Source organism: Corylus avellana, chromosome ca2 (assembly GCF_901000735.1).
Source record: "Corylus avellana chromosome ca2, CavTom2PMs-1.0".
Lineage (NCBI taxonomy): Eukaryota > Viridiplantae > Streptophyta > Magnoliopsida > Fagales > Betulaceae > Corylus > Corylus avellana.
The window spans coordinates 7966454-7988849 of NC_081542.1; the positions used below are offsets into that span (position 1 = coordinate 7966454).

The 22396-nt window shown below is 35.4% G+C and overlaps 2 protein-coding genes across 4 annotated transcripts; both read left to right on the forward strand.

Annotated features, from left to right (window-relative positions):
- Positions 1–1521: 1521 nt before the first annotated feature.
- LOC132172740 (myosin-binding protein 1) lies at positions 1522–7745 on the forward strand. Of its 2 annotated transcripts, none has more exons than XM_059584297.1 (4): positions 1522–1743; positions 2339–3599; positions 4011–6024; positions 7257–7745. In XM_059584297.1, exons 2-3 carry the CDS (start codon positions 2447–2449, stop codon positions 5996–5998), a joined length of 3141 nt encoding a protein of 1046 aa, XP_059440280.1. In that variant the 5' UTR covers positions 1522–1743; positions 2339–2446; the 3' UTR covers positions 5999–6024; positions 7257–7745. The 2 variants fall into 2 exon arrangements, with proteins under 2 accessions (XP_059440280.1, XP_059440281.1); XM_059584298.1 differs by lacking the exon at positions 1522–1743 and adding an exon at positions 1744–1764.
- Positions 7746–8990: 1245 nt separating this feature from the next.
- On the forward strand, positions 8991–19507 carry LOC132172741 (phosphoribosylaminoimidazole carboxylase, chloroplastic). 2 transcript variants are annotated; one of them, XM_059584299.1, is made up of 16 exons: positions 8991–9309; positions 10135–10350; positions 10451–10562; positions 10986–11048; positions 11161–11299; positions 13696–13751; positions 14464–14537; positions 14693–14840; positions 14988–15161; positions 15669–15756; positions 15839–15955; positions 16689–16786; positions 16898–17015; positions 17106–17200; positions 18192–18298; positions 18428–19507. In XM_059584299.1, the coding sequence occupies exons 1-16, from the start codon at positions 9101–9103 to the stop codon at positions 18519–18521; spliced, it is 1908 nt and encodes a 635-aa protein (XP_059440282.1). In that variant the 5' UTR covers positions 8991–9100; the 3' UTR covers positions 18522–19507. The 2 variants fall into 2 exon arrangements, with proteins under 2 accessions (XP_059440282.1, XP_059440283.1); XM_059584300.1 differs by lacking the exon at positions 8991–9309 and having other exon boundaries at positions 10215–10350; positions 10447–10562.
- Positions 19508–22396: the final 2889 nt, after the last annotated feature.

Sequence of the window (22396 nt, forward strand, 5' to 3'; positions counted from 1 at the left end):
TCTTTTTATTTTTTTATTTTTGTTTTTATAACAATCATTTTCTTGGAAACGAAGAATAGTAAAGAGCCAAATATAGGCATTTTAGGATTAATTAGCTATAAGGCTCTGTTTGGTAAAAGCTTTGGTGGTTTTTTTTGGCCTTTTCTTATAGTTAAAATTGATTGAAGTGGACAAAAATAAAAATATTTGATATGGAAAAGTGATTTTTTTTTTTTTTTTTTTTTTTTTGTAGTGATTTTTTTTATTTGAATAATTGTAAAAAGTTATTGATGTGATATAAAAATTAAGAATGTTAGAAGTTGAATTTTTTAAGGAATAGCAGGAGGCTTTTACCAAACAGAGCCCAAATCAACTCACTCAAAGAAAAAAAAAGGTTCGAAAAAAACGGCTCATTAAATTATTTATTTATTTATTTTAATTTTGAGGAGGAACCTCACTTTTTCTATTTGAATTATTCAATTTTGAAACATACTTTACTTGATTAAAATATGAGTAATAGTACATATTATATTTTTATTGCACAATTATCTCACAATTTTGACGTGATAGCCCCAATTAATTCTTGGATTTATTCATTGTTAAAAAATAAATAAATAAAGGTGATTAGTGCTGCCATATAGTATTTGTGGGAAAATTGTAGAATAAAAATATAGTATATATCATTATGCTTAAAATATTTATTCTCATTTTTAAACACTTTACATCTCACTTTTTAAAAATTAAAAAAAATTTACTAAACCCCACTGAAAAATGGAACATGATCATTTTCAGTTTAAATGAACTGGAGAATAGTATCCAGTTAGTTATACTTGAAGGGTATTTTTATCTTTTTTACTTTTTAAATTGACAAAAATATCCCTCCATTATAACTAACTCGATATTCTCCAGTTCAAATGAACTGAAAATAATCCTAATTTCTGAAAAATGCTAACAACTTTTTATATTAACTGTAGCATTTTATGAAAGGATGATAAACAAAAAAAAAAAAATCGGATATATGTAATATCTAAAAATAGCAACATGATCTTTTAATATGATATACTTCTCATGTGTTTTATTTTTTATTTTTTTATTTTTATATATGATTAGTAAAACATGTGCTTTATATATTCAAATGACACTTGTTATTTTTAGAGAGCGTGGTAATCCAATTTGTAAGATGTTTTTGTCAAACAAATATATAGTTATTATCTTTACTTTTGAAGAAAAAAAAAATGCTAATTATCTTACCAACAAAGAGGGTAAGAAAAAAGGCAACAACCAACACAACAAACAGAAGCTAAATCAAGTAATGCTATTCCAAAATATTTAAATCAAAAAAACTTATTTCTGAAAAGAAAAAAGAAAAAAGAAAAATTAGTATGTGAAAAGTGGATGATTAGGTGGGAAAAGCATTATTGTGCTTAAAATCCATGGAATCTTTGCTCTACATTGAATTGGCAGAGTGCTTTCTTTTTGGGGCACTTTCGGCATTTGCATCATTTTCTCTTATCAGCAGCCGACTTTCAGGCCCACGACGGCTTGTTTTTTTTACCAAGAAAATGTGACAACTACGTGCGGATCCGTTGGAAAGCTTCAAACTTTCGGTTGAGCTTTGTTTCTATTTGAATCTTTCCACATTGCACAAACTACTAAATTGGTTCGTTTGCTTTGTTGTCATGAGCTTGAAAATGGGTCACTCTGATTTGACATTCTGCCTCCGTATGTATATTCATCGCCTTCTTGGAATTCTCACATGAACAGGTCAACCCTCTATATTTGTTGGTACTCTTCTGTTTGATTGATCTGGGTTTTAACTTATTTTCTTTTTATTATTATTATTATTATTATTTTATTCTCACGTTAATTGGGTTTGTTTATTATGCACGTTATTGATTGTCTGAGGATTTCTTTTTACGTTTTGTTCTATAGAATTTGTTTATTAACTTTGGACAATTAAGGATGTTTCTAATGAGCTGACTGAAGGTCTATGTTTTTGAGGATTTTGATCTCTTATGAGAAATGGGTCTGTGTCTTTTGCTTTGAGTTTTGAGTTTTGATTTCTTTGGTTTCATGGGTGGGTATTGATTTATTTATTTATTTTTTTAAAAAAAAGAGTGGGATTTCTTCTCCTTTTCTTGGAAAATTTGGTAATATATTATCTTCTGTTGGAATATTTTCTGGGTATTGATCCTGCATGAGAAGTGTTCATTGATCAGAATTGAGCTCCTTATTTATTTCTTTATTTTTCTTGGAGTCTTGTTATGTTTGTTGTGTTCATGATTTCGTTGGGCATTTTATTTGGGTTTTTGTCCCTAACTTTTATACTAATTTTCCTGTTTTCCATCAATGGCTGCAGTATTGACAATCACCTTGGATTATTGATTTCATAGTGGAGGATTGAAAATTTTACTGTTTCAAGCAATCAGTTTCTTCTTCTCTGAAGTCGCTTAAATTCTTTCCGGGCATGGCTGCCTCGAGGACTTCATCTGCTAAACAGCAGAGAACTTATTGGGGTTTCACCACTGCTCTGGCTTCTGCTGTTCTCGAATGGTTGCTGATTCTTTTTTTGTTTGTTAACGCCATTTTCTCTTTCTTAGTTACAAAGTTTGCTCGTTGCTGCAAATTGCAAACACCTTGCTTGCTATGCTCGAGGCTTGATCACCTTTTTGGCAGTGAAAAACTGGGATATTATTGGGAATTGATCTGCGGTAATCATAAGTTGGAGATTTCTTCCTTAGTTCTTTGTCATGCTCACAATAAGCTTGTAGATGTTCATGGAATGTGTGAAACTTGCTTCTTCTCATTTGCAACAATCAATAAATCCAATGCTGAAACATACAGATTATTGGTGGGAAAATTGGGGGAGGATACACTCAGTGGTTTCGATCAGGACCCGTTACTTGAGGGACAACAAAATTGTTCTTCAAGCACAAGGCATTGTTCTTGTTGCAGTGAGCTATGGGTTTTAAGAAGTTCTACTCAAAAGTTGATGCAGAACAAATCAGTTGGGTGTGAAGCTGCTGAGCTTGATGTGCCTTTATCAGGTGAGGTTGAACTTAATCAGTATGAGTGGAAGATGAGAAGCGAAAAACCATCTCTATCAGTTAGAGCTCCTAATCTGAGAAATAGTGGGCTTGATTCTTTGTCTCATGTTGGATACACAGAACTTAAGGTCACTTCTGATACTGAATCTGAGGTACTGTACTCTGATGACGATGATGCAAGTGCTTTGCTTCGTGCTACGGATGTTTCCAAGGATGATCTCGTCGTTCAAGATGTACAGTTGAAGCCACAAATTATTACTCTAGCTGATGATTCGGCCACTGAGAAACTGATAATTCCAGATTCCGTGCCCAAGGCTTTCTCTTCGGTGTCTCAGGTGCAATTAGATTCTATTGAAGTCCATGGTAGTACATCTGTGGCATCAACTACTGCTGTTAAGAATGGTCTTGAGGAACTCAACTGGCAACAAGCTGATAGCAAGGCCAGTTCCCCTGCACCAACTGAAGCTGATAGCAAGGTCTATTCTACTGCACCAACTGATCTTATTTCCCTTGATTATGTAACTCCATCATCAAATACCATGGAAACCACTATTGAAGTATCAAACGAAAGCTGTAAGTTCAGACTTTTTCAGTTACTCTTGTTCTCTATCTTCTATTCTATTGCAATGTTTGAACTTTGGAAACTAAATGAGAAGTGACAGCCATATTATTATCTTTTCATAGGAGCTGATACGTGTGTACTTTCTTTTAGATAAACATCTATGATTAGTATGCCCCCTTTTGCTCCCCATCCCGCTTCCCATGCTAAAAAGTTAGTCATACTCTAATATAAAAAGAATATCTTATTTCTAATGTCAAGATATTCATTTCTGTCTTCTCACAGTAATTTTAATTTACATAAAAAAATTGTGTAAAAAGGTAGGGATGTTAAAAATAAATCTCATGCAATGCTCATACTCTGTATTTTGTTGGTTTTAGCTAGCCTTTTGTCTCTCTTTTGAATTGAATTGTTTCTTTCTGTAGATCTTACTAGAACTGGTGATGGTGGGCAAACATCTGTGGCGGAGTGTGGGAAAATCAATGATGCAAGAACTACACCAATTATGTCATCTGAAATTGGTCTAGAAACGAACCCTGTTTCAAGTGACTCTGCTCAACTAGTACCCAATTTATTGGATAATCTTGGTGACGCTTATAAGATGGCTGTCGGCAGTAGAGGAAGACAGTCGTCTGGTGTGCTTGTAGAGCAATGGGTTGGGAAAGATAATTCAAGAGTTGTTGAAGATTTGAAGCTCTTGTTGTCTCAATTATCTGCCACTCGAGGGATTGAGCAATCAGTGAACGACAAGAGTCCTAGAGTTTCTGTAAATGGTGACGAATCGAAGACATCTGTGGTGGAGTGTGGGAAAATCAATGATGCTACAACTACACCAATTATGTCATCTGAAATTGGTCTAGAAACAAAGCCTGTTTCAAGTGACACTGCTCAACTATTACCCAATTTATTGGATCTTGGTGATGCGTATAAGATAGCTGTTGGCAGTAAAGGAAGACAATCGTCTGGTGTACTTGCAGAGCAATGGGTTGGGAAAGATAATTCCAGAGTTAGTGAAGATGTGAAGTTCTTGTTGTCTCAATTATCTGCCACACGAGGGATTGAGCAATCAATGAACGACAAGAGTCCTAGAGTTTCTGTAAATGGTAATGAATCGAAGACAGCTGATGCATCTAACTCTATTGGAATGCAGATGCTTCAAAAGAGGATCTCACTTGAGAGAAATGAGTCTGGTTTGTTGCTGGATGGAAGTGCAGTTCAGAAGATAAACTCACTTGAGCGAAATGAGTCTGGTTTATCTTTGGATGGAAGTACACTAAAGAGAATCTCACTTGAGAGAAACGAGTCTGGTTTGTCTTTGGATGGAAGCATTGTCAGTGAAATTGAAGGTGAAAGTATGGTTGACAGATTAAAACGACAGATTGAGCATGATAGGAAACAAACAAGTGCGTTATATAAGGAGTTGGAAGAAGAAAGAAATGCTTCCACTGTTGCTGTTAATCAGGCCATGGCAATGATTACTAAATTGCAGGAGGAGAAGGCAACACTCCATATGGAAGCCTTGCAGTGCCTACGACTGATGGAAGAGCAGTCTGAGTATGATATGGAAGCACTCCAAAAAGCAAATGACCTTCTTGCAGAGAGGGAAAAAGAGATACAAGATCTAGAAGACGAGCTTGAATTTTATCGGAATAAATTTCCAAATGAATCAATTTTGGAGAATGTGGTAGAGGAAACTTATGATATGAAGGCAAGAGATATTGGAATGGATCGTTGTGAATCTGTCTGTGTTAAGGATAGTGCAAGTGTTCATAGAGTCTCAGTTACTGAAAAACTTAATATCTGTGACAAAGTTGAAGGAACAGGTATGCCATTGGAGGATAAGGATACAGGTACCGTGAAAAATGCATTGTCAGAGTTTGAAGATGACAGGTTATACATTTTGCAATGTTTGAAGAAGTTGGAGAAAAAGCTTCATTCGTTTTCTAATAATGGGGAATACTTGGCAAATGGTGAATATTATATAAATGAAGGAGGAGATGGGAAAAGTGAGTTCAAAGAGTCTAATTTGAAAGGGGGAACTCAAGAAAATGGTGCAGTAGAAGAGGATGATTTGTCAATGCAAAGTGATATATCTGTATCCAGAACGAATCTGCATTCTCAAGCCTCATTTGAGAAATCTCAGCCCATATGCAAGGAAAACGTGAAATTTGATAGTAACGGGCAAGGTTCTCCTGTACTCCATAGGGGGGCCGATTTAGCTTCTCTTGGAAATGAGGTTTCAGATTTGAATGACAGGTTGGAAGCGCTTGAGGCAGACCGAACTTTTCTTGAGCATGCTATTAACTCAGTCAGAAACGGAGAGGAAGGGCTACAATTTGTTAGGGAGATAGCTTCTCATTTGCAAGAATTACGAAGGATTGGAATAAGAAGAATAGATCCAGCCATACCTTGAGGCTTCAGTGTGAAAATATCACACAGGTGACTACTTTGATTAAAACCCCACCAGGTCAAAATTCCTGTATAGTTTATATTCATAATGTCTACACTCTTTAGGCTTTTCTTCTTTTCTTTTTCTTGACTAGGGGAGAGATTGCCTGGCTTTTATATTCATGAGTTTCATATGTAAGTTTTTTTGAAGAGGTTGAGTGCTAATACTTTGATGATATGGCTTTCCAAGAATATCTTGGCTAGGTTAGTTTGTTCTTTTTCTTTAGTTTTTCCTTTGGCTAAAGAAGCAGTAAGGTTAGTTTCAAGCAATTAGTTAAAAAATTGTACATGTAGATCATAGTAGCACTTGCTTCTTAGAGGTTGAAATCACAAACCATGCGTTGGCGGTCGGCAACTCTCATCCCTTTCCACGAGTCCTTTAAGCAATCTGATGACTCATGTGGTGTTAATGCACTTTTACTCAAATGGAGCTTGGAAAACAAGTATAACACCAAGAGGAAATATTTGATTTTTGCCAAAGAAAAAAAAGAAGTTATTTGCACAACTTTCTGAAACAGAATTTGCAAAATAAAGAAAATAAGGAGTGAAATAACTAAAAGTGAATCATACCAAAAATGTGCACTAAGTGAAGAATATTTTTGAAAGGTACTAGATAAAGTTTTCAAATCAGAGTCTAAAATTGTTCCATTCTGAGTAATTTGCACATACAATTTTTTTTTTTTTCTGAATAGCTATATTTTGTTGTGTGTTGCACTGAGAATTGTAACACGCATTGTTTGAGAACTCATGTTAGGTCTGAGATACAAATAGACACGTTTATATGTTAATTCAACTTCATGACATGAAATTTTGCTAACATATGTGAAAATCCATTTCATTCGGAGTTGGGATGGGCAAATTAACCCATTTCTTAGGGAAATCAGCTACAATCTTCATATTGGTCCTCTTATGAAGAGTCTACATTAAATCCATGGACTGACTTTACTAGGATCATGGGGCTACGATTGCTTTCTATAAATATGGGGAAATTTGATTTTTTTTCATATAATGGCTTACTGTGTGCTATATGGCGCCGGCATGCTTAGTGTTAGGATGCAGCCTTTTATTTTCTGCAGGTTTTTCTGTCTCTCAACATGACTTTCATGTTTTCATTTATCATTAGTTTGTTCCATACTTCCATGAAATTTGCAATTTCTGTCTTGTTCACTTATTCCTTAATTTAGTCCTTAACTCTCTACTTGCTGCTTACCTGGATTATTCAGGTTCACCTGGGAAAAGCCATGTTGATCCTCCATGAAGTGCAAGTCCACTATACTTCTGCAAACCCGTTATTGAAAACTGGTTCTCAAGAGTACAGCTTGTTTTTCTCTCAAGAGAAAAAAGAAAGAAAGAAAGAAAGACCGACACGATAGGATTCGAAGGTATACAACAAGTCTCTCTATCTCTCTTTTCTTTTCTTTTTTAATTTAACGTGTGAAGTATACAGAGAGTCGGAGAGGGTTTTTGCCGCTGCTCATCCATATTTCAGTTTGGAGTTTGTTTATTTATTTATTTTTCTTTTCATTTTTCATTTTGAATTTGGGGAGTGGAAGAGTGATTGCATTGTAGAAAGGGTGATTTTTGTGTGTAAATTGGACTGTTCACTTTGGATCATGCAGATGGTTGATATCAATTAGTCAGCCTGATCTCTTTGTACATTAAAACAAATGTAATACTATTAATATTCAAGCTGCTTCCTTTAGCTTCACAAATTTGAACTTCCAGGTGATCTTCATGGGTGTGTAAATCACATAAAATGCTTTTAAGGGGGAAGGGAGCTTCTATTATATTCTTGCATTTTAGATCCTTTACGACACTTGGATGATGGCTGGCTGCATGTGTTCACAATTATCCTAGTATCAACAAATGCCAAAACTGAACATTTTATTATCATGTCCATGTTTAGAGACCTGCTACACGTACATCTTTTGTACATCTATGGTCTATCTCTTTTGTAAATCAACCATTGAATTTTTGAGACTCGTGTGAAGCAAATGAGATGGCATTCTATTTCATAACATCTAATGTACAAACAATCAAGGCAAAATAACATACCTCTTTCCACACCTCGGTGCCCGGGAGACTTGGCCTAAGTTTGCCAAGGCAATGCCCTTTGTTATAAAATGTATGCTAGCCACCCAAAAAAAAGAAAAGAAAAGGGTTAAATATAAAAATGGACCATGTGTTTTTGGTGTGTATCAATCCGTCCCGTCATTGGGTTTTCAAAAAGAAGAAAAAGCTCCCTTTTGTTCTCTTGCTTAAATTTAAAAAGTAAACAGCACCAGCACAACTGGTTTTCTTTCTTGCATTCCTTCAGTTTCACTAACAATACCCAAAAGCTGCCCGTAGCCAAAATACCAATTTTTTGGAGAGAAGAGAAAACTGAAAGCGAAAGACAGATGATACTCGAATACATAACGGGATAAAATTTAGGTTCTAAGGGAACTTAGAGATTCTAAGAGAACCTTTTAGATTTTGACAAAACCTACAACCATTTTTCAAACACAAGGTTTATGATTAATTTTCTGATAATTTTTATTAAAATATCATCTAACATTACAAGGACTTAGACTTGGAGTAGAACTCTTACACTTACTTGAAGATAACTAATGCAAGACTGACTTTAAAATAAATAACTAGATAATTGAAATACAAATAGATGTATGTTTATCTCTAATCTAAAATACTAATAACAAAACTAATCTAAATTAATCTTAAATGAAATCTAATTCGTATTAAATATAAGTCTACTGTAATATAATGTCTACTTTATCACTATGTTATTTTAATATTACGTGAATACGTAACAAAGATAGAATTTAGGTTCTAAAAGGGAACGTAAACCTTAGATTCTAAAGAACCTAGACCTTTGAAGAAACCTAAAACCCTTTATCCCTGTATTGCAAAAGAAACTTGTAGCATTACTGAAGAGAATATAGTCTTGTGTATTATCACCCTTTACCACCCGTTTTATCCCAACCCAACCCGACCCATATTTTCATCATTCCCTGAAATCCCACAGAGAGAGCGCGCGGCGTGGTGATTCAATTCAAACCCTCAGAGAGAAATGCTCCACCAAACCGATACCGCCGACTCTCTCTTCGCTTCCAATCTCTGCTTCAAGCCGCGATTGGCTCCGCCAACAAGACCAACCGCACTGAGCTTCTCCATGGACCATGCTACCCAAGAAAAGCGTATTATCAAGCAGCCTTCCAAGCACGCAAGTCCACTGTTGGCTTGCGGGGCGGCGCGTGACAATCACGAGACCTCGCCCAAGTATGCAAGCAAGATTATATACCTGCAATGAGCGTTTTGTTTCCGAAAGTTATTACTTTTCTGCTTTGTAATATTGGAATTTGAATAGATGAGGCACTGCCCGCTTGCCAGACCCAAAAGCTCAGCAATTTTTTTGGGCTTTTAGAAATTCAAAGAATAAAGAAAATAGTACTTGAGAAATGCTAAGCAAGCGTTGCCTTACTAATTTTTTTACTAGGCTGATGATTAACAGTATATATCATTTTTTAGATGATAAACATTTTTTTACCTATTGTGTTATGTATTAATATTGTTTGTTCTGGGTATTTATCAATGTTTGAAACAGTCAAAGAAAAAGAAAAGAAATATGGATGTTATGTTACATGTTTTGTTTTCTAATGTATCTCATTTCTAAAATAATAAATGATGAAAATGTGAAATTAAATAATGAGACTTAAGTTATTTTCAAAATATTTATTGGCAACCACTCCTCGATTGCTGGAAAGGGCATTTTGGTAGGATACGGAATGCTGCTATATGGAAGATGGAAAGAAATGATCGGAATTTTGAAAACCGGGAACGGACAGTAGTGGAGTTGAAAGAATTTTTTTTCTTCAAATGGACAGCTATTTTAGACATAAATGTTTCCCAGCTTGCATTTTTTTTTTTTTTTTTTTTTTTAATTTAATTTTTTTAATCTGCTTTCTTTTGCGATTCTCATATACTTCCTGTACTTAGGCTGTGCCTTTTCCGTTTGAAAGAACCTAGTGATATTATTGAAAATTATTTGGGAGATGAAAGATTTATTTAACACAGAATCTTCCACTACAATAATTGTATGTTCAGGAAAGATGATGCACCTGTACATGGACTATCCAATATGATTGTTGGAGTTCTGGGAGGAGGGCAACTGGGTCGTATGCTATGTCAAGCAGCATCACAAATGGGCATTAAAGTAATGGTATTGGATCCACTCGAGAACTGCCCAGCAAGTGCACTTGCTTATCATCATATGGTCGGAAGCTTTGATGACAGTGCTACGGTCCGGGAATTTGCAAAGAGGTTAAATTTTTATGAGATTGATGACATTTATGTTCATACCTGTTGTCCTACATCTTTTGTGATTATCTGGTAATAATATGTCTATGTTTTTGGTAGATAGATGCGGAGTATTAACCGTAGAAATTGAACATGTTGATGTTGCGACCCTAGAGATGCTTGAGAAACAAGGAGTGGATTGCCAACCTAAAGCCTCTACTATCCGAATAATTCAGGTACACCTTTCTCTATATTTTGCAATTTTTGTTTCTAGTGCCATCGTGTAGAACATAACTACAAATAAGAAGTCATGTGGATTCATTTCCTTATGCACGAAGCTTTTTTCCTTTTGAGGAAATACCTTCCTATTTTATATCATCACAAATGGGGACCCTTGTGGATTTTTGGCGCTGCAGTAGATTCCCACCCTTCCTTTAATTTTAGGTTTTTCTTGCAAGTACTTGTTTTTGTGAAATCATTATCAGATTCATTGTTATCTAAATCGTTTACATCTGATAATGCTTTAGGTTTAGTTTGCAATGTGCTAAAACTGTTTTCTCCCTCTTGTTATACTAAAATGAATGATGATTTTTCGTACATATTGGTTCATGTCTCTCTTTGAAATAAAATGTTGATTATACATTTGTTTATTCTTACAGGACAAATATCTCCAAAAAGTTCATTTTTCTCAGCATGCCATTCCACTTCCTGAGTTTATGCAGGTTGGCTACATTTCATTAGTATCTAACTGAAGGATTTAGCTAATCATTTCACATTTTACACTATCCATTGAAGATATTTTGATTCATTGATCATGAAACATGGCTAAGACAGATAGATGATCTTGAAGGTGCCAAGAGAGCAGGTGACCTGTTTGGCTACCCTCTTATGATTAAGAGCAAAAGGTTGGCTTATGATGGGCGTGGAAATGCTGTTGCTGGCAGTGTAGGGGAACTCTCTTCTGCTGTAAATGGTAACACGTTCAGTTACTAAAGATTAAGTACTATAATTGTAGGAATTTCTTATAATTTAGTATTTAAATTGAATTATAAGCATGTAATGCTCTGCTTATCTCTTTTGCTGCCATTAACTAAAAGAAGCAAATTATTACCTTTTCTTGTTTGGTATTCTACATATGTGTTGGATTGAAAACATTTTGGCTGGAGAGAAGGGTGTCTTCTTGTAGTTTTGGGTTGTGTTGTTCGGGGTGCTTGTAGTTTTTGGTGGGTTTTAAGTGGGAGGGAGGGGGATGTCGCTTTGGTTGTTGTTTTGGGCTTTTGTGGGTCTTTGTTTCCTTTTTGTTTTCTCTTTCTTGGTATTCCTTTTGTATACTTCCTGTGTACATAAGGCCGCCTCACGCTTTTAATAAAATTTGACATTACTTATCAAAAAAATTATGGCTCGAGAGAAGGGTCTAATTTTCTGTTCAGAACTTTTTTTTTTTTAAAAAAAAAATGTTAAAACTAACAAACCAAAATTGAGGAAAACAAAACTGTTTAGGTGAAGGCTGCATTTATGCAACCTTGTTAGTGTATATCAATTATGGCTGTAGTTGGGCCCTGCTTTCTTTGGTCGGTATTGAAATTTTTGTTCGTTAGAGGAAATGCATTTTGTCAATATCTCAACACATAACAATACTTCCATGTCTGGTTTAACTTTGGTATCATATATTTATTCTTTTTCATGATGTATTGCCATAGGGCTCGTACTTTGGTATCATGTAATGAGGAAGATTTTGGCAATATAGAGAAAAAGAAACAACTTTTTTGGTTGATTTATGGGTCCCAAAAGGTTTGGAGGAAGAGAGAGGTTTACTTAAGGAGGAGATAATGAGGAAGGCTACGGTGACTAATGAATTGGGGAGGATTATGCTTTTGGAGGAGGTGAGTTGAAGGCAAAAATCGAGGGCACTATGGTTAAGAGAGGGTGACAATTGCACAAAGTTCTTCCACCAAGTAGTCAATTCGAGTAGAATGAATAATTCCATTGAGCAACTAGTGGTTAATGGTTCAGTTTGTTCAGATCAATTAGGGATCAGAGATCATATTGTGCAATTCTACCATTGTTCAAATCAATTGGTTGGAGAAACCCTTTGAGGATGATGAGATCGTTGACGTGGTGAAAGCCTTACTGGTGACAAGGCCCTAGGTCTGATAACTAAAAGAGGGTTGGGGTTTCGGAATTTACTTGTGTTCAATTAGGCTCTCCTAGAGTGCCTGTAGCGCTACGTTCATGTGAGAAAGACCTTATGGAGGGTGGTTGGGGATTCTAAATATGACATTGCTTGGGGAGGGTTGTGTTTTAATGAGGTTCATGGGTCACATGGGGTAGGGGGGAGTTGTCTAGCCAGATTAGATTTGAGATGGGGGATGACTCCAAAATTTGTTTTTGGCATGATGTTTGGTGTGGGGCTCAAACTCTCAAGACATATTTTTTGGACTTGTTTAGCATTGCCCGTTTTAAGGACGCCGTTGTGGAAGACCATTTGGAGCTTTCTAGTGCCTCCTTTCAGTGGAATATTAATTTTCTTACAGCGGCTCATGATTGGAAGATTGATCACTGTACCTCACTCTTCATTTTGTTGTATTTCATTAGAGTGAGACGGGGTGGTGAAGACAGACTTTGTTGGATTCCTTCTAGAAGATGGTTATTTGATGTTAGATCTTGCTACAAGGTTCTTGTTCCTTATGATAACACTCATTTCCCTTGGAGGATTATTTTTTAGTGGAATAAGGCTCCCTTGAGAGTGGTGTTGCATGTTTTAGAAGAATGGGGAGTCAATGGACTATCTTTTACTCGATTGTGAGATTGTAGGTGTTCTTTGGAATGCTATCTCAGCAGTGTAGGGACTGGTTTGGGTTATGCCTAGAAGGCTAGTGGATCTCTTTGCCTACTGGAGAGCACCAGGGGGTAGGTTTTAGCCTTGTGATGTTTATGGAGGAAAAGAGACGATTGTAGCTTTGAGGACCATGAGAGGACCTTAGTGGAATTAAAGGCCTTATTCTTTAAGACTCAGATTCTTTGGGTTGCCTCAAATTGTAGTATTGCAAACTTTCATGCTTTCTTAGATCTTTTCTCCGCTACTAGCTAAACTTTTCTCTAAACTTCTCTCTTGTATACTCCCTATGTACTTGGGTTGTGCCTTTGAGCTTTTTAATGAATTTGCGATTAGTTAATTAAAAAAAATTCCTCATCCTAGCTACCTTTTATATCTATGTACTGTTTCATATAGCTTAGCTCATCTTACTGCCATTTTCTAGATTTTTTTTTTCTTTTATTTTTTTGTTTTCATGAACCAATATTTTATGTTTTCTAATTTGTGTCAGTGGCCACTTGAATGTCCTTTTTAAGTTTGGGACTTTTTTGCAGCTCTTGGAGGATATGGTCGTGGTTTATATGTTGAAAAGTGGGCACCTTTTGTAAAGGTTAATGAGCATATACTATTTATTTTACTTTTTTATTTTTCTATCTGCATGTACATTGAAATTTATGTTTTTATTTATACTGTAAGGTGATACACATATATTCTAAACTTCTGTTGATATGCATATGACTTATTGGCAACATACGTACACTTCTGAAATAATAACTTAGCAGGTATTCTTTGTAGTGCCTTAGCTTTTAAGATTCTACTATCACACATGCCTGGTTCACTTGCATGATACTCCAGCATGTAAACATATACACATTCTATCTGGGTCCCTATTTTTGCATGTTGAACTTGAGGACTTTTTTCTTTGATAATACTCTCATTATTATTTATAGGGTGAATGCTCATCAACTTGATGCATAAAATTTTAATTAGTTTCTTTAGGCTAGAACTCCTCTCCATTTTGACTTGCAAGCATTTGTACTTTGTTGCTTTTATACAATTTTGAGGTCTATACAAAAAATTCTGATTATAGTGCTGCAGCTTTTATCACTAGGATTTTAGGTCCATTTCTGTACTGACGTTGCTTATAATTTGATGAAAGTAATTTTAAATCCAGAAATTTAAACCATATTCAGGCCATGCTTTCATATGTTTGGATATGAAACCCTTTATTTGTTTTTAAACTATCGGTTCTCTTTCTTTTAGAAACTCTGAAAATGTAGCATCTTAATAGATTTTCTTTCTTTTTTGGGAAATAACTTTAGGAGCTCGCTGTCGTTGTGGCTAGAGGAAGAGACAATTCTATTGTGTGCTATCCTGTTGTTGAAACCATTCACAAGTAAGTTGTAGATTCAGTGTTTACATTGTCCATTTTCCCTTTATGGTTCAATCATAAATAATCTAGAAGTACGTGAGAAGCATTCACCCGATGGTATGGACATTTTAACTTTTGCAACCCTTTTTATCTCAGTGAGGATCTTTGATCTCTTTCAGGGAAAACATTTGTCACATAGTCAAGGCACCTGCTAATGTGACATGGGAGATTAGGAAACGTGCTACTGATGTTGCCTACAGAGCTGTTAGCTCATTAGAGGGCGCTGGTATATTTGCAGTAGAATTGTTTTTGACCGGGGATGGTCAGGTTGTATCTCCGCTTCTTTCTTTGAGACTGCTAAATTATTTATTACTTCTTGATGCTAATTGACTTTTTTTTTTTTTGTTTCTTTCAATCTTTTGCTTCAGCAATTTTCTGCTTTTGACTAATCAGTTCATGTTCTAAACCCAACAGATTCTGCTAAATGAAGTGGCTCCTAGACCTCACAATAGTGGTCATCAAACAATTGAGTCCTGCTACACCTCACAATTCGAGCAACATTTGCGGGCTGTTGTTGGTCTTCCACTTGGTGATCCATCAATGAAAGTTCCCGCTGCCATCATGTACAATATACTGGGTGAAGATGAGGTGAAGTTCTTTTCATATCTATTCCCATTCTTCAATCTGATATTTGTAATAAATAAGTTGTATAAATTTTTCGCTTGGAACCATTTCGTTAGATTTTCTTCTGAGAAAGGGAGATGTCTTGTACTTATGATGACAGCATGAAGCTGAAGTCATTTATCTTATATTTAGAGAAAAATTGGAAAATAAATTTCTTCCTGAACTCTGGACAAAAATATACATAGTTGACAACCTATTTCCCGTCATATGCCTTCAGTGTAAATGTTCTATTTGAAGTTTGTTTGAAGTTGCACTGAGTGTATGGGTTGAAGTCTGCTTGAGCTTGTTGACATTGTATACCATTCTGCACAAAGAAAATTTTAGAAATCACAATTATGTCTTCATGACAGATACTGCACATTTTGATCTGTTTTATCTTGGGAACCTTGTAAATGTTAGTGAAAATATGTATCTGAACATGGACACTATCGACTGCCGTGCCTTTTTTTTATTATTATTTTTCAATTTCAGGGTGAGCCTGGTTTCATTTTAGCTCACCAACTAATTAGAAGGGCATTGGGCATTCCAAGGGCTACTGTTCATTGGTATGATAAACCAGGTTAGATTCTGCTTACATCTCTCTCTCTCTCTCTCTCTCTCTCTCTCTCATAATTGACAGTAGCCTGCTTCAATGACTGCAGAAATACGAAAGCAAAGAAAAATGGGCCATGTCACTATTGTTGGACCTTCCATGAGCGATGTGGAACAACGATTAAAATCAATGCTGAAGGAAGAAGGTTCTGATTGTCAGTCTGCAGGTTAGTTTCCCTAGGGTGTCAGTTGTTTACTGAATGCCAAACTTATCAAAAAAAAAAGTTGTTTACTGAATGCCATGATGCTTGTGGACCAAGACGTAAGTTTTGTCTAAATGCTTTGTAGTTTGTGTTCATCATGTCTATTGCAAATATTTTGAAAGTTGTCCTCAGAAGTATGCATCTATATGATCAATTAGGCTAGATTTTGGTTCGTCTATTTGGAGCATTCTTTCCTCAGGTAATAATTGCCTTTGTTGACTTTATTTATTTGTTGCTTAAATTATCTGAACTCCAGGAAATACCCGGGGTAATTTCTGTGGGTCAGAAGGGCTAATGCCACTTTTATATTTATGGGCTATAGGCTCATGGGTGATATATTATTGATACAGAAAACATTCTTTCCTGGGGTGGAGAAATGATGGGAGGGAGGGAGGGAGGGAGAGGGGGGGATTACTTGGAGGCATGGTTTGTCAAACTGTTTGGAGCTTACATTATATAATTTCCTTTTAAAAGATCTATTACTTCTTCCTTTTGTATTGCCGCTGTCATTCCCCACTATGGATTTATGGATTTTATTCCTTGGGGGATATCCCACGCTTACATGTAAGCTCCAGCTCCGACTTTGATGATAGTTCCAAGAATTTTTCTTTTTGTTTGAAGTTTATGCCTTAAGTTGTGATGTAGTAGAAAGTTTGTTACATTCAAATTGCATTAATGTTCTCCTTTCTGAGTGCAGTAACGCCACATGTTGGGATCATTATGGGCTCTGATTCTGATCTTCCTGTTATGAAGGATGCTGCAAAGATTTTGAATATGTTTGATGTTCCTTATGAGGTCAACTTTTCATGAATTACATTTTCTTTTCTTTGTTGGGGGATTCGTCAATCACTGATTCTGTTTTCTTGTATATTCCAATTCTAACTGAACATTTATTGTAATTTGCAGGTGAAAATAGTTTCAGCGCACCGGACCCCTGAAATGATGTTTACTTATGCCTCCTCTGCTCGGGAACGAGGCATTCAGATTATCATTGCTGGTGCTGGTGGTGCAGCTCACTTGCCAGGCATGTTATATCTAAACTGCACTCCATAAATACTGTTATAATGCATCAAATATCTCCTGGCATTAATTAAGGCTATGTCATGACTTGCAGGTATGGTAGCTGCACTTACTCCCTTGCCTGTTATTGGTGTCCCTGTGCGTGTATCTGCATTGGATGGGCTTGATTCGCTTCTATCCATTGTGCAGGTATACCGTTTTTTAACTTCTACGTTAGTAATTTACCCAAAATCACACTCGATAGACGCCTTTATTTCTCTCGGCTAACCGAATTCCCTCATTCCCAACTTCTGACTATGTCTCAAATGACTTTGCTTTGACCTAGAAACATAATCTGTTTTTTTAAAAGATATCGCAAAACGTAAGGCGTTTGGCATTGTGATTTAAAAAGCACTTAATTTAAAATAGGAAAAAAAATTGCGATTTCAATAAGCAGGCTAAGAGGTACTTATTTGAAAATGTGCGAATTTAAACCAAAATCATGAATTCGCATAACAAATATTTAATAAAAAATTACTTTTTAACATGTTTTACTAAATGCTTTTACGATTTTAAAAAGTAACGATTTAAAAGCGGTATTTTTAAAAACGCTATTTTTAAAATCGCACTTATTGAAACTGCAATCCCAAACGGACCCTAAAGATCCCATCACTTAGTAGTTCTAACTCACTTTATGATGCAAATCCTGAAATCTAAGCCCTTTTCTGTTTTTTTTTTTTTTTTTTTTAAGTTCACCTTATTTGATGAGAGCACATTCTAGTTAATTCTTTGATTTGCATTGGCAGGAAAAATATATTATCTTTGTTCTTTTGTTATCAACGATTACACATACATTTCCTTGGCAAAATGCTCCTAAAATTTAAGCAAGTGGATGGAGGCGATTTTTTTGAACCATGTTAATCGAATGCAGGATATATGTGGTATAGCAAAAATACATCTGAATGGTGGAAGTATGCGGATGCTTGCTTAATCATGTTAGTTTTTGCACAATGACTTCCATAGTCGTAAAGTAACAGTCTAACAGACCGTAGAGCCTCAGAGAAAAATATTTTGCTTTAGTTGTGATCTCCAAGTTCATATTTGATCTCTTTTCCCCCATTTTTTCCATTTAAAAAAAAAAAAAAAAAAATCTGTTAGGCAGAAAGTCCTTAAACATTTTTCCTCGTTTATGATTATGCAGATGCCAAGGGGTGTCCCAGTTGCAACAGTTGCAATAAACAATGCTACCAATGCAGGTTTGCTCGCCATAAGGATGTTGGGGATTCAGGATGCTGACCTACTGGCTAGGTTGCGTTCTCTCTCTCTCTCTCTCTCTCGTTAATAATGACGCGCACTGTGTTATGAACCTAAGAAAGAAATTAAAAATTTAGTTCATATAATCCTGCACTTACTATCTGGGTTTCATATCATTTGCAGAATGAGCCAATATCAAGAAGACACAAGGAATGGTGTCTTGACAAAAGCAGAGAAGCTGGAGAAAGATGGTTGGGAATCTTATCTGAATCCGTAAGTACCAAACCGCTCTTCTGGTGGTATCCGTGTTCTCCATGAGTTCAACACATAACTATGGAAGTTTGAGTTCAGCACTCACCGCCACAGAAAAGTTCAGAATGAACAAAATGATATGTCCAAATAATGAAGTATGAAGTGGATCAAGATTTTCTACCATGAATACAAAAAAGTGCCAATGGAAACTGAGAGATCAAGAAGAAAAGAAATAGAGAAAACAGATAGGGGGGAAATGGGTATGGGCGTGTTAAGAAGCCTTGTACCCATTGTAATTCTATTAGATCTTACCAGTTTAGGGTTTTTTTAGCCATAAGTGATGAGACTATATATAATGCCTTCCTTCCTCCATCATCATCATCCCTAACTCTCTCCATTGCTTTTTCAAACACCAAAAAAAAAAAAAAAAAATGGTCAGAATCACATAAGAGAAATCCACTGATTCCATTTCACAAATGGGTTTTTCTAAAAGCAATTCCTGCACAATGGTGTTGATTTATACCATTATCTGTATTGAACTTTCATGAAGTTTTGGCAATGAGACCGTTGGATGGAGAGCAGTGGTTGGACAAAAATAATGTTGCAATGCAGTCACTCCTAAGGGTTCTGGTGCCACCATCTACTAACCCATGCACCTACATACCCGGACGCAGCCATGGCCATTGCTGGCCGTGTTGCAATGCAGTCACTCCAAAGCCGTGGCCGGACGCAGCTAGCTTTACCGGCAGCTTCTACTACACATAAGACTCAGAAAGAGGACTCCATCTCCTGATCATATGATAAACAGTAAATTTTTTTTTTTTTTCTTTTGAGAGCCCCTACTATTGGGATGTGGTGTAAACTCACTTATTTATAGCATCCATTCAAACTTAGACACATCAACTTGAAACACAAAATAAAATAAACGCAAAAACACTGGATTAGCCCATCCAAGCTAGATGGCCAATGTTTCAAATTTGGTTAATACGTATGATTAGGTGCTTTCCTTCACATGTGTTTTGGTGTTTCATCCTTACGTGGTGGGCTATTTCTAGTGGGTGTAAGGGGCCTGGTTTACACTGGGTCTTTTTTCTCTTTCTTTTTTCAGAGCAACTACGTACAGCAAAAGTAAAACTGTGTAAGCCATGAAACTAATTACCCAAAAAAAAAAAAAAAAAAAAGAACCTAGGAAGCTAATGTTAATTCATAATAATTGGATTTTATTTTATTCTTTCATTTTCCTTTTTTTCGGCACAATGAATAAAGATCCGACCGATCTTGGTTGTAAGATGCAAAGTATATATATATATATATTTTATATGTTCACACAAGGAAAGGGTTGAGAGGTCAGCGGATTCAAATTAGTAAATTCTCCTTCATAAGGTATGATTCATAACCGATAGAGTTACTACTTAGAGATGAAAAAGAGAGATTTTTGGATAAGAGTAAATGTCAAATAATTTTCCCTTTCTAGGGAAAGATTAAATATTTATTTATTTTTATTTTGGGGTAGGAGTAAATGTCAAATTATAGCCATAACTGAGCCTTTTAATTTAGTCAGTGCTGCAGCCTGCAAAATTGGACCATTTTGATACGGAATCTTTCTTGTAATTAGTTATTCTTCTTCTCAATAGACAGGTATATATATAGTATCTCTCATTATTTTTACAATACAAAATATTTTAAATATTGTGAATCAAAAATCAAAGTTTTCTAAAGTTTTAGTAGAGAAAACAAAATGGATTGGAAAGAGATAGAAAAGAGAACCTTTTTTTTAATAAAAAAATGTTATCTTCTGATTAAAATAATACATAAGAACACTAATACTTATAGCCTATTTGGAATTGCGTTAGATAGGTTAAAAGCTACTTTTAGTACTTAGAAAGCCATGTCAAACAAAAAGCTGGCGTTTTAGTACCTAGAAAGCTATGTCAAACCAGTCTGGAGGATATTTCCTCCAAACTGGTTTGGAGAAAATTTTTGTCCTGCATTCTATTATTTTTGGATTAATATGATTTAGTATCAACAAAAATATTTTGCACCATCAAAATAGTTTCCAACATTAATTGTGTTAAAAAAGATATCATTATATTACTTTAAATTAGGCAATTGAAGACATTTAAGAGTTAAAACTAAGTCAATTGCTTTTTATTTAAATTATTTGGGTTCTCCTACAAAATATTTTGTAACAACATAGACTAAATTAATTGGAACATCTTCAATTGGTTAATTTGTTTTTAATAGGTTGGTACCATTTATTTCCATTTTGGCTCATTTCCAACGGTCATCTTAATTAGGTTTATGTTGCACTCTACATGTTGTTCTGTGGTGTTTGTTGAATTGCGCCATTTTCTTTTGTGTCGTGTAGTTTGATGTTAATTTTCTCACCCTCTCCTTCTCCTTTTGTAGTTGCGAATATTTTAAGATTACATTTTTTGACGTAACAATAAAATTACCATCCATAAGAGATAACATTTTTTGATATGACAGTAAAATTATCATCCATAAGTGAGTAATACGTACTTAAGAAGGTGAACTTTAACTCCTGCGTGTGAATTCGACTCTCCACAATAAATAATCACTCACATAAATTTAATTAGCATTAACTGTCTTCAAAATCACTATACTATTATAACTCAATTAATCTCAAGAAAACGCCGGCACTTTTTACCCTCTCAACCCCGGGTAAAGCTTGAGAAGTACATCAAATAATATTTTCTGTTTTAAGAATAGTATTCGGTGTGGGATCTTTTGTACAATGGCAGGACACATGTGGTAATGTTTTTAGGGTAGAAAGAGAGAGAGAGAGAGAGAAGCCTTCACATCAAAGGTGCTAATGTTTTTAGGGTAGAGAGAGAGAGAGAGAGTTCAGAAGCCTTCACATCAAAGGTGCTGTTGCCTGCAGCCCTCAGGGTTTATTTGTGCACAGTAGTGCATGGGAAAAAGGATCCCTGAACGTCCTTGAGGGAGAGAGAGAGATCCCACACCGATGAGAAATGGAGGGGGAGGGGTGTTCAGTGTTCCCCAAACCCCAGAAGAAAAGGTGTGGAGGGCATATCCCTTTCATGCAAGTGTGGTGTCCCACAAGTGTCAAAGGAGTCACATGGTTTGTGCAGAGGAAGCAAAAAACCAAAAGTCTAAACAGGCAAAGGGCAAAGGGCAGGCCCCATGATAGCTCTCTCTGGCCTTCTCTTCTTCTTCTTCTTCTTCTTACTCCATGGAAATGTGGTGTAGACATTACAAGGCAGAGAATGCAAACATGTGAAGCGTGTCATAAACACAATCAACTCATCTTAGCTGTCCATTTTTTGACTGCAAATATCCCTCACGTCATATAATTCTGGCACTCTTTTCAATGCCCTTCAACCCCCCTACCAAATTCCATAATATTACCTGTCTCCTCATCATCAATAAAGCATTTTTGTTTTAATTACAACCCATTAAATGTTCTGAGCTACTACAGTATTTTTTTTTTGGATTTATCTCTTTACATTTAGGCATTTGCCTAAAAGTAAAACCCAATTTTCTATGATATTTTTCATTTAATAATAATTTTTTTTTTATTTTTTTTTTTTAGTTAAAGTAGAAGATTTGGCATATCTTTATATATATATATATATATATATATATATTTGTGTGATATTTATGCATACTTAGTCCTTTAAGTTACATTGAATATGATTCAAGTGTATCGATGAGATTATTACACAAAATATCTGAACCAAATACCTTGTGACTTATAAAAATCTTAGTTATTTGATAAGACTATAGCACTCGTAGAAGTAAATACTTCTTATTAATACGTTCGTGTAGTTAAAATACATTAAACTAATCTACGTGAGTTGCTATTTTATAAATTATTATCTATTGAATAACTTGTATTATTATTAGATAATTTTT

What these genes read in the sequence shown, in the direction of transcription:
- LOC132172741 (XM_059584299.1), top strand. Translation starts at nt 9,101, where the DNA reads ATGCTCCACCAAACCGATACCGCCGACTCTCTCTTCGCTTCCAATCTC. An exon ending in TCATTGGTATGATAAACCAG is followed by an intron (nt 15,757 to 15,838) that starts GTTAGATTCTGC and finishes CAATGACTGCAG; the next exon opens with AAATACGAAAGCAAAGAAAA. An exon ending in CGCTTCTATCCATTGTGCAG is followed by an intron (nt 17,201 to 18,191) that starts GTATACCGTTTT and finishes ATGATTATGCAG; the next exon opens with ATGCCAAGGGGTGTCCCAGT.
- LOC132172740 (XM_059584297.1), top strand. Translation starts at nt 2,447, where the DNA reads ATGGCTGCCTCGAGGACTTCATCTGCTAAACAGCAGAGAACTTATTGG. An exon ending in TGAAGTATCAAACGAAAGCT is followed by an intron (nt 3,600 to 4,010) that starts GTAAGTTCAGAC and finishes TTCTTTCTGTAG; the next exon opens with ATCTTACTAGAACTGGTGAT.